The sequence below is a fragment of the Physeter macrocephalus genome, chromosome 9 (assembly GCF_002837175.3).
Source record: "Physeter macrocephalus isolate SW-GA chromosome 9, ASM283717v5, whole genome shotgun sequence".
Classification (NCBI taxonomy): Eukaryota; Metazoa; Chordata; class Mammalia; order Artiodactyla; family Physeteridae; genus Physeter; species Physeter macrocephalus.
The window spans coordinates 12,984,508-12,996,869 of NC_041222.1; the positions used below are offsets into that span (position 1 = coordinate 12,984,508).

General features: G+C 41.8%; 1 protein-coding gene across 1 annotated transcript in view; it reads left to right on the forward strand.

Annotated features, from left to right (window-relative positions):
• SUSD1 (sushi domain containing 1) overlaps positions 1-12,362 on the forward strand; it is a 130,963-nt gene that overhangs the window by 35,663 nt on the left and 82,938 nt on the right. The window contains exon 6 of the mRNA XM_024126369.3: positions 4,020-4,199. Within this exon, the coding sequence (XP_023982137.1) occupies positions 4,020-4,199 (180 nt within the window). The remainder of the gene's footprint in view (positions 1-4,019; positions 4,200-12,362) is intronic.

Consider the following 12,362-nt stretch of genomic DNA (forward strand, 5'->3'; position numbering starts at 1 on the left):
AATGAATTGGATAGATAAGTATTCTTGATTCTACTTCTTCTCTCACTCTCACATCCAGTCTATCACCAAGAACCTTGTTCTGCTTCCAGGATGCATCTCGAATCCATCCTCTTCTTTCCATCTCTGCCATCACCTCTCAAGTGCATCCAAGATTTCATCTCTCTTTCTGTTGGGCTACTGCTCTAGACACTAACCAACCTCTCCTTTTACTCCTGTTCTCCCATCCCTTATCCACCCAACAGTCAAAATGGTCTTTTAAAAATCTAAGTCAGATTATTTCATTCCCTCGCTTAAAGTCCTCCAGTGGCATTCTACTGCTTTTAAATAAAACCCAGGCTCTCTCCTAAGGCTTACAAGGTCCTCTGTGACCTGGCTCTGCTCTTCTCTGCACCTTCATCTCATGCCACTCTCCCTCTTGCTAACTGTGCTCCAGCCAACAGGTTGCATTTCCCTTTCTGGAGCATATCAAGAGCTTTCTCGCCTCAGGGTCTTTGCATAGGCTATTTCATTTGATTGAAATGTTCTTCCTCTGGTCCTGGACATGACTGGTTCATTCTCATCCTTCAGGTCCTAACTCTGATGTTACCTCCTCAGAGAGCTCGAACCATTCCTGACCACTCTATTTAAAAAGTCTTGCCTGATTTATATTTTGTCTAATTATTCTCCCCCTAAGTTCTGCGAGGGCAGTGATCTTTTCCATTTTTTTCTCTGCTATAGTGACTAGCATAGTGTCTGGCATGTACTAGGTGCTCAGTAAATATATGAATAAATGAACAGAGGCCACGAAAGTTCAGAGGAAGAAGGGATCCCTCTATTAGTCATGGAGCAGATTCATCACTGGGAAGGATTTTGCTAGGTCTGAGGGAGATAGAGTGTACCTTGAGGAGAGAGAGAGGATGAGCATGGTGGAAGGGGATAGAAAGGGGGCATATACTGTAGGTTTTCAGAGATGGAGCTGCTCTTGAGAGGCAGTGGGTGTAGGAGAAGGAATCTGAAGGATGTGGATTCTGCTCCTAGCCATCACATGACTACCTATGTGACTTTGGATGTTTTATTTAACCATGTTGAGCCATTTTACCTGTAAAATGGGGGAAATAATCTCTACCAGGGAGGGTTACTGTAAGAAGTAATGATATATACTTGGGGCCCTATCGGGATGCATATGATGCTAAATGGTAGCTATTCATACCAATATTTAATTTAGATTCTCAGCTGCGGGTGTGCATACAAATCAAATATGCAGCTTTGTAGAAATGTGGATGCCAAGAACCCAACTCAGTACTACTCATTCAGAAGAGTTATCTCTGGGTGAGGGTGGGGATGTGTGTGTGAGACTCCAGCATGGGTGATTTTTCAAAAGCTCCCCAGGTGATTCAGATTGTATAGCTATTGTTTAGAACCATGTGTTTAATCCAAGCCACGCTGGAATCCTCTCTAAATATCTCCTGCCAAGGGACTGCCCAACTCGAATAGCTCAGTGATGGGAACTCACAGAGTTGGGTCCAGATTGCCTACCACTGGACATCTACCTGAGTCCCTAGAGAACAAACAGGCTATTGATTTCCTATCTACCCCCAAGTTAATATTAATTTTAAAAAGTCTTGGGACTTCCCTGGTGGTGCAGTGGTTAAGAATCCGCCTGCCAATGCAGGGGACGCGGGTTCGATCCCTGGTCCCTGAAGATCCCACATGCCGGGGAGCAACTAAGCCCGTGCACCACAACTACTGAGCCTATACTCTAGAGCCTGCCCACCGCAACTAGAGAAAGCCTGCGTGCAGCAACGAAGACCCAACCCAGCCAAAAAGAAACCTTGTCGTCCCAGCTAAAGCCACCATGCCTTCCATTATTCTTGGTGATGCCAATATAGGAGCCAATTTAGTTATCTTCTGTACTCTTATTCCTTTAGTATCTATGCTTCTCCCCTAATCCGACTATCTGTCACCAGGTTCCCTCCCATATCTCTCCAATGTGCTGATTAGAATTCCAGCTTCAAGGTCCATAGACCTACATAAACCTATACCCTCAATCTATTCACTGATGATCCCTCTAATTTCCTGCTGTAACTGAACCCTGGCTTAAACTAGATGTTTTTGATGTCAACAATCACTGGGCAGTCTTAGGAAACATTAACTACCTGTTCGGTTGGTTGCTCATGTACACACAAATATACTCATGTCTTGGAATGTTTTGGGCCAGTAAACATGTCTAAAGGTTTGATGTTGGGAAAACATTCTGAGGGCCAAGGGGTCTTGTCTTGTGTCTGGTCAACATGTAGGAGAAGGGAACAAATTCCTATGAGCAAACATGGGACTTGAGAGATAGATAGGGTTGGAGGATTTATTTAATGACCACCTCATTCTGGTCCCATAACTGCTCAGGATTTGTATCTGCACTGACCAGAGCCTAACTCTTTTTTGAAAAATCTCAGAGCCAAGTGACTGGTCAGGTGGGTTGAGCTGTTATATTGAGAGTCTTATGATAACTCCAATGACAACAGATGAAACCCTGCTCCAAGAGGCCTCCCTCAGGGAAGTAACTCTGGGGTTCTAGAACAGACCAAACATCCATAAGGGGTTGGAGAAGAGCACCATTACAGTAAAGCCACCAATTCTGTATCAGAAGCTCATTTAAGAGAAGCCACATATTTCTAATGCCATGAATGGTTAATGGGGAGTTGGGAACAGATCATAACATTTTCCCTGTTTTTGTATGCTTAATCTCCATATATGGACTCATGTTTTAAAAGTCTGGATATCAAGAGTGCTTAATTTTCTTGGCTTTCTGCAGATGGGGGAGAAAACTAAAAATCAGAATGAAGGCCAAAAGTTATGTATTTTTCTTTCTGGACTTAGGTATAACTGGATTACATTTGCAATTATTATGACTACTTTACCTTATATTTTATATTTATTACATTTTCTTGAATAAAATTGTGTCTATGAGCTCCCCACTGCTGTATGGGAAATTTAGCATGTTTTATTTCTTCTCTTCACTTCGCTGCTCAGATTTTATTGAAATAGTTTGGAATTTAATTTTCAAATTATTAATTTTTTCATATTGTTCAGCCTTTAGTTCTAGAATCCTTTACTGCTAGTTCTATCCAGCTCCATAGTCACACTTAAATGATTATGGAGACTTACCTGTACATCCTGCTGGTTTCATTGCTCACTAGTGTTTCTTCTAAAGCCCTGTCCTTCTCCTTTCTTAGGGCATTTATTCTGATTCATTTTTTTTGTTGGTCTGAGGTTATTTTTAAATGTTTTTCCAGAAAAGATACACATATAGATTTTTAAAAAATTGTAAATATCTGAAAATAACTCTTTTATTCTTATATGAAGTAGAGTTTGGCTGGGTCTAAAATGGTAATGTCATAATCCTTGTCCTTCAGATTGTTTTCTGTAAATATTCCAGTGTCTTCTGGTAGTCAGAGTTGCAGAGAAGAAATTTCATGTCAATTTTATAATTCCAGGTTTGTCTCCCTCTATGCAACTGATTTTTTTTTCTTTGAAAGGTGCATATATATTGAATGTTTAGACTAGAAATGCTTTCCCCGTTAATTTGCTTTAAAAAGTTCAGAGAGTTTGTATATATTTCATTTACTCTTCAGTTAGCAAAAAAAAACACAAAAAACAAAACTACATTTGCATTATTATCTACTCAGGAGTTAATGATCTGACGATACATACTAAAAGATACCAAAAAATCTTAATATGTAAAATAACCCTGAGATGGATTATTTCATTGACCAAGGAATTCTCTATAGCATAAATAATCTCATAATTGGAATATTTTCTATACATGCATGTTTATAAATTTTATTAAACTCAGAGATCTCTATTTTCTTTACTTCTGAACAATCTTATTTTAAATACTTGCAACTGGATTATTTGTTGGGGTTAGTGTTTTCCCTTCTCCCATATGACTGGACTCTATCATTACTAAATATTTATTTCTAAAAGGTGAATTATGGGGTAGAAGTCATGGGTCATAACAAGTGCTGTGCTACTTCCCATTGCAGAGATCGACTGTGGCCACCCTCCGGAAGTGCAGCACGCGGTCCTGGTGGGGAATCACAGCTCCAGCCTGGGCGGTATGGCTCACTATGTCTGTCAAGAGGGCTTTGAGAGCCCTGGAGGAAAGATCACTTCTGTTTGCACAGAGAAAGGGATCTGGAGAACAAGTACTTTGTCATGCACAGGTATAGACTCCATTCTGTGGGTCTCCTGTCTCATGGAAGCAAACAGCAGAACGTAAAACCTTTGATTGCTTACCCTGTGTACTGCCCTCGCTGTGCCATTTACCTGGGCAGGTTCCTGGCTTTAGGTTTGTCAGCTAAACCCTGAAGATTTAGAGGGTGGATTGGGAAAATAAGTTGGATAGGAAATTTTATGCATCTAATCTTTTGAAACCCACCTTAAATCACAGTGATTCCTGTCTCTTCTGCTTGGTTGCCTGAGATATTTTTCTCCATGAACCATTTTCTCAGGGGGGAGTACTTAAAAGTCCTAATTAAGCACATGTTGACAGCTTTTCAGAGAGGAGGTGGTATAATGTATATCGAGGTTTTTAATGTTTATTTTTAATCGTGGTAAAATATGAACAACATAAAATCTACCATCTTAATGATTTTTTCAGTGTTAAGTATATTCATGTTGTGCAACCAGCCTCCAGAACTTTTTCATGTTGAAAAACTGAAACTCTATACGGGTTAAACAGTAACTCCCTACTTCCCCCTTCCCACAGCTTCTGGTACCACCATTCTGCTTTCTGTTTCTATGAGTTTGACTAATTGACCTCATGTAAGCAGAATCATGTAGTATTTATCCTTCTGTGACTGGTTTATTTCACTTAACATAATGTACTACAGGTTCATTCATGTTACTGCCAATGGTGGGATTTCCTTCTTTTTTCTGGCTGAATAATATTTTGTAGTATATATATAAACATTATGCTTATCAATTCATCCATTGATGGACAGTTGTGTTGCTTCCACCTTTTGGTTATTGTGAATAATGCTGCTGTGAGCACAGGTATACAAATATCTCTTTGAGACCTTGCTTTCAATTCTTTTGGATATATACCCCCAAATGAAATTACTGGTGAAAAGGAGTTTTGAGACTTCAGTTCACATTCTAGCAGTGCCGTGTGTTAGCTGTGTGTCATTAGGTAAGGCATTATTCTCTCAGAGCCTCAGTTTCCTCATCTATAAAAGGGAGAAAATAAAACCTGCTTTTCCTACCTCAAATAGTTGTTGAGAGGGAATCAAATGAGATAATCTATGGGGAGCATTTTGAAGTTTAAACCACTGTGCACATGTTAGGTCTTTTACTGAAATTATTAACCTTGCTTGAAGAGGATCTTCTGATGAGTCAGAAGTGTAGACTTCCACATGCTTTATTTCACACCTCGGCCTCCAAGAAATAAGATGGGAAAAGGCAATGATTCTTAGGTTTGTGGTGGTTGGCCGTGGGTGTGACAAATGGTTGTCACCTGGTCTTGAATGGCTCTGGGAATTTATTTCAAGCTGTTAACTTGCTTGGCTCTGAAGACAGATCTCTGAAGAGTGAAATCTCTAGGTAGCTTTGGTCTAGGTCTCTGGCTTGATTTTGTAGCAGAATTATGGAAGAATGTCCTGGGTGTTGCCAATCAAAGTTTTCCATAGGAAAGTCTAACCAGAACAAATACAACATGTGGACTGCTGGTGATTTTTTGTCCATAGAGGAATGGTTCATGAGCATTTTGGGGTTAGGAATTTGATGAAATCTATCAATTTGTTCAGTAGATGTTTATTTAGCATACACTATGTGTGAGGTACTTTGCTGGACACTACCTTCTTGGAATTTACAGGGCAATAGGGTAAACAGACTTTTCTCCCAAGAAATGCACATACGGATATACATATAATATTTTACAAAATCATGGAACTCTGAAGGCCTTGGGTAAAGCATCCCTGGAGTAGATGAAGAACTCAGCTCTGCTGCTGAGGCCCTGCCTGTGCCATGCATTTCCCACATTCAGTTATCTCCACCACAACTGCAGCAGGCTGTAGGCTAGAGATTGCAATCATAGTAACAAGGAAGGGCAGACACGGATGAGAACCCAGAGATCGAGTTCGGCCTTCTCTTAGGTCGCATTGACTTGCCCAACTTGCACAGAGAAGCAAGGGCAAACCTGTAACTAACGCCAAGGACTCCAGAGTCCCAGTCTTCCTACTTGGGGACATTGAGAAGAGCTAATGCCGTTTTGAACCAGACTGATAGTCATTCCAAACTATTATTGCACCTCCAGCAGCACCTCTAAGAGTTATTTGGAGGAAGTGAGGCAGCTGCCTCGTGGGTTGCTGAATTCAACATCTGGGGAGGTGGTCTTGGCCCAGAGCTACCTATGGAGTCACTTGGTCAGAGAGCTGGGCCTAGCTTCTGGACCCTCAGCCATTTGCTTCGTTGTTCAAGCTGCTGTGCCTCCACCATTCAGAATTCAGTGGGGGTACCAGGATTAGTCACTCCATGAAAAACCAGTGGATCTGCATGGGGCATAGTAAGCTATTAATTAGCTGATGCTTGTAGAGCACTTTGAAGAACAAACATGTTATGTAACTGCTAATTATAATTACCAACCTCAGCCTGCCACCGTTCACAAAGTCTGTGGCTGCAGCTGCAGCTGTTTCCATGGGTTTATGCAAGCTTTGATTTAAGGAGAGAAAAGGCTTTCTCCCTGAGGGCTGTGATCTTTCTGTGAGGAGGCCTCTATGCCCTCAATCAAGATTGGCAGCTAAATTCAATTTCCTCAGATAAAGGGGGCGATTTACATGCTGATTAATTCATGGCACAGTGCACATACATGATCGCTGGGTGGGTAGGTACGAGAGGCTTCTGGAACTGTAGTGAGAGATGCTGATTACCATGGCTCTTGCTCAGCTGCCCTCCATTCCTTCTTTTTCCTGTTTTTCACCTATTTCTTCACACCTCCCCTTCTGTCCCAAATCTCTCTGTGTATTTTGTATTTACCTCCTTCAACGTTCACTGTTGGGTTTTTTCCCCATCTTCTTTTAGTTTCTGCCTAACCTGTGAATGCCTTCTACCCCTGTCCTTTGTTTTCATTCTGTTTACCCGTTTTTTTTTACATGAGTGTTTCGTTCTAAATTGGGTAAAATAATTTATCTTCACTTTACGTGAGTTGTTGTTAGTTAAAAATATTTTTGGAGTCCCTATTTCTTTGGATTAATAGGAGGGATCTGTGTGTGTGTATATATATATATATATATATATATATATATACACACACACACACATATATATTTAATTTTATTGAAGTATAGTTGATTTACAATGTTGTGTTAATTTCTGCTGTACAGCAAAGTGATTCAGTTAGATCTGTATATGTTTTTAATGGAGTGTGAACTTCGGCAAGGTGGTGGGACTTTTTTTTTTTTTTTTTAGGCCAGTTTAGACTGGAAACTCCAGAGAGCTGAGAATTAGGCAATTACTTTAGTGTCTGGAAAAACCCCAGGTGGAAGCTTGGTGTTCAGTGAGTCGGTTTACCTCAAGATCAAAGGGACTGATTCATTCTTGATAAGACTGTCCCTGGCTTTCATTCTGCACAGGTCGTTTGGCTTTTTACGTTTAGAATCTGAGTTAATAATGATGACGTTGACGCTCACACACTCCAGGCTCTCTAAAGAGCAACATCTCTATGGAAACACAGACTGGCTGCTGGGATCCTTTCTGGGCCCCTCACCCGACTCAGGGACCGAGTCCAAATGCCTCCAGGCCTCCTGTTAGCTCCTGCCCCTTCTGTTTTGTTGTTGATCCTCCTCTTCAGCCCAGTGAGTGCTCACTTGCAGCTAGACATATTTCAGATAGAAGAGAAAGGTCAGCCGGAATAAATGGGCACATTTATGCAAATAGCCACATGGCTGGGATTTGTTTGAATATGTGCATGATGTTTAGACCGTCAAGCGTTAGAGCTACCATTGATCGTGCACCAACTTAAACACCCACAGCTCTGCTAGGAGCGTTGGTGCTTGATTTCATTTTGTCCTCAGAAAAACCCTGTGAAGTATTGATATATTCATTTCATAGATGAGTAATCTGAGACTCATAAAAGTTACGCAACTTTCACAGGGTCTTTCAATGACTAGTAAATGGCAGAGACAGGATTTGAACTCAGGCCTTTAAACCTGGAAAGCCCACGATCTGTCTCCTGCCACTTACTTCAGCTTGAATTATTTGTAGACCACCCTGACAATGTTTGCCAGAACAAAAGTATTTTTTAATTTAATAAGTTTCTGAAAACAACTTATGTTTAAAACTTAAATTTTTAATTTAAATTTATTGATCACGGACACAGTAATATATGTGATATGTTTGATGAACACATGGGTTTTTTTCAAATATACACAAAAATCAATACAAAGCAAACATAAAAATGTATTCATGTGCCACCAAAAAATCATCCTAAAGTGTATAATGCATTTTCGGAAAGCACCACTTTAAGCCATTCTGCTTCTACCTATTTTATGTGACCCTAATGACTTAAAAAGAAGAAAGGAAGCATAGCAAAACTCTTATAGCCAAACATGCATTTATTCAAAGTTGTCACCTTGGGAAGCCATACCCTCATTTCAGTGATGCTGCTATTATCAAAATGTGTTGGTTTTGTAATCTATTTGGGAATTGCCTTTGGAGGTAGTTTATGAGTCATATTAGAAGACTGGTCATATCACTTTTGAAATCAGATACTAGAAATGACATTGAGCTTGACATTCTGTTAAGGTCTCTTGAGTTTATTCTGTAGGACCTTTTACTGTTTTCAAAAGTAGAGAGAATGGATATAAAATTGGAAACCAAGAGAGTGCACTAGACTAGGCCCTGCCCACAATGGGACTTCTGAGAGAGTCGTCTGTGCTCACTGTCTCTGTCCCCTCCCACCTTCTTCTCTTCCGAGCTTCCTGAAGGAGAATCAGGCGTCTCACACCCCGCTTCACTGTTGCTCTCTCTCAAGGTCACTAATGACCACCTGTCAAATTCATGTTCTAGTGTCAGTCCTCCTTCCTCTTAACCTTTCCACAACATTTAGCATTGTTGATTATCTATCCACACATTTATCCATCTATTCAACCAGTCAACCAAATGATAAATATTTTAAAAATATCTATGTCCAACCAACTGTATTAGTTTCTGGGGATGGAGAGATAGATAGATCTTGTCTTTGCTGTCATAGAGCTTACATTCAGTAGAGATAGACAATAAATAACTAATTACAAAATTATTTGGTTACAAACATGATGAGTACCACAGAGAAATACTGGATGCTAATAGAATACTAAAATACATAACTTTATATATGTACATTTATACACACACACACACACACACACACACGCACGCACCCATGCACCACATGCAGAATCTAAAGCAAAGCAAAGGTACTTTATAACCCACGGAGGCTTTGGTCCCCAAAGTCCAACGCAGAGTTCAGTTGGATGCTGTGGGCGCCTACTTTGTTTAGGCCAGAGAAGCCTAAACGTCCTACAAATGGACAAGGCAGAGACCTGCTCTGCCTGCCTCTGTCCAAAGTCCGACCTCAGATCGGATCATGGCACCACGTGCCCTCCACTGGGGAAGAAAGAGCCATGTGAGAGAAGAGCAAGAGGTCGAGCCCCCAGTGCTTATGTTCTGCGCCAGGCCCTTCTTGGGTGGGAGCGAGGAGGTTGGGAGGATTGGTGGGAAGGAAGGGAGATAACGTTCGAGGAAGCAGACACTCTTTCAGATCTTCTCTTTCCTTGACTCTCGAGGCATCACACTCTCCCAGCCAGCCTCCGACCTCCTTCTGCATTCCTCTTTCTCCTCTAGTTTCCCCTTTGGTGTCCATGTGTCCCAGTGCCCTGATATCATGCCACCTGCTCTCCATGTCCTACCTGGGCATGTCACCTGCACCCAGGGCTTCAACTACCATCTACCCACTGATGACCTTCAAGACTGTTTTCTTCACCCAGGTAGATTAACTCAGACTTAGCATGTTCTAAACACAATTCGTTCGTCTCCTTCTCACAAACCCAGTCTGCTTCCTCCTATATTTCTTATGAGTACAGTAGAAGACAATCCATTCAGACTCTCAGGCTCAGAGACTGGCAGTCAGCCTAGACTCCTTATCTCTTGCTTCCTATTGCTTCTCCTTCAGAGTTGCTCACGGTTTTAAATACAGTGCCCTGATTTCATCTTTTCACCTTTTTGCTGAATAACTACTTCAGTGCAAAGGCTCTGGGCTTTGGAGTCTGGCAGGTCTAGTTTTGAATCCTGACTTCACTGCTTACTAGCTGTGTGACCTTTGGCAGGTTACTTAACTTCTGTAAGCCTTAGGTCTGTAAAATGGACACGATAATGTCAAATTCATGGTGTTATTTCGAAGATTAGATGAATGATACATTTAAAGTACTGTACATGCTATCTGGTCCATAGCAACAACTCAATAAATGTTCACTCATTATTGATTTTATGATTGCCTCCTATGACTGCTGGGAAAGTGTGATCAAATCTATAAAGACCTGTGTATCAGTGTTTGATGTATTGTAATCACTGAGTAAAGGGTATCACATTCTTTCCTTGTGACCTCCAGTGTCTCCTTCAAAATACACCAGCGTTATCTTTCTAAAAAAACAAGTCCCCATCTTCCTGCTTTTAGCTCTCCAAGGCTCGTCGGAGTAAGTCTGCGCTTAGTCTAGCGAGCAGGTCTTCCCAAGTCTGATCCCTTCCCCTCTCTGCAACCTCGCTTCCCCTCTTTCCTCCTCCCCAGCACATTACACGTCTCTGTCACCACTCTGAATCTGCCACACCCTTTACACTTGCGGGCATTGGACCTGCTGTTCTGTCTTCTGTCTTCCTCACTCTTCAGCCATTCAGCCCTGAAGGTCATGCCCCCCACGAAGCCGGCTTCCCCAGGTCTTCCAGTGAGAGCTGGTGGCTTCTTTCTCTATACCCTGTGGTACTTGGGTGCAACTTTGTTCTGATATTTATCAAGTTGTAATTTTTCTGCTTATATGTTTGCTCCCTCCATTAGAAGCCATGTTCCTGAGGGAAGGACTTCTGTTCTGATCATCGTCACAGCCCAGTGCCTGGCATGGGAGGATGCTTGGCATTCGATAATCGTTCAGTTAAGGGTCAGTGGTGAATAAAGTGCCCTGGAGTCAGTTCCAAAGAGAACTTCCAGAAATGTTTTCAGTTTTCAGTACTATTAGAATTAGGGCGTAGCCTCCCAAGTCATCTCTTTTAAAGGGGCAGCATGGATATGGATGTTTACTAGCTGATACATTTATAACGAAGTCTTTCCAGCTGATTCGTAGACATCTGGAGGGAAAAGCAACCGGATTTTGTTATACTACTCCTTGGGGTGAAATATCTGACATCCCTATAATCAGATCTGGGTCCCTCTGTGCAGAGAGCATGGCACGGCCTGGAGGCCGATAGCATTTTTGAGATGTTTTTTGCAGTTGTCATAGTGAATGAGCAAAAAGGAAGAGCAAGAAAGGAAACTTCCATGTTTCCTTTCTAATCTCTGCTTGGGTGGCAAAGAGGTCCCGAGTGGGAAGGAAATGTGCTTTACTGGCAACTCAGAGAGAAGGTGAGGGGTGGGATGTTTCCTTTTCCTTCTGGACCAGGGGGTGAGTGTCAGAGGGATGTGGGAATGAGCAGAGGAGTCTAGAACACTCTAGGGCTTTGAAGGTCAGTGGAGACGGAAAGGGCCAGGAATACTTGGGGCTTGTTCAAGCTGATAAAAGACTGGTGCCAACATCATCATTATGCTACCCAAGGAGGTGAATGGATAGATCTTTGCATCTATCAGGATACCCATGTCCACAAGTAGAGTATTTCTTTGATTTCAAATTATCTGTGCTCCAGGGAGAAACATTGATGTAGAGACCCAGGAGTGCTTTAGACAGCCATAGGTGATCCTCTGGTGTCTCTGCAGAAGTTTGCCTGTTTTCCTCTCTCTGCCTCCATTTATTCCCACTTATAGTCAGCTGACCTGGGCTTACCCAAGACCAGGTAATGTGTGACATAGAATCTCGGCAATGCTGCTGAAGGGATGATTTAGTAAAGCTATAAAATCTTCCACAGGCAAAGAGAGCAGTAGACTAGGGTCTGTCTAAAGATAGTATTGGTTCTGAGTAGAGGAGAAATTAGTCAACCCTACAGGTGCCTGAGGTACAGGCTCCCTTTCCCACTTGGAGGCTGAGAAGAGATTTACTAGAAGGGGAGGATGGGAGCTGAGATGAAGAGAGGCATCTTCTGGGGCGGAGACTTATCTTTCTCACCCTTTTTTTTTTTTTTTTTTTTTTTTTTTTTTTTTTTGCGGTACGCGG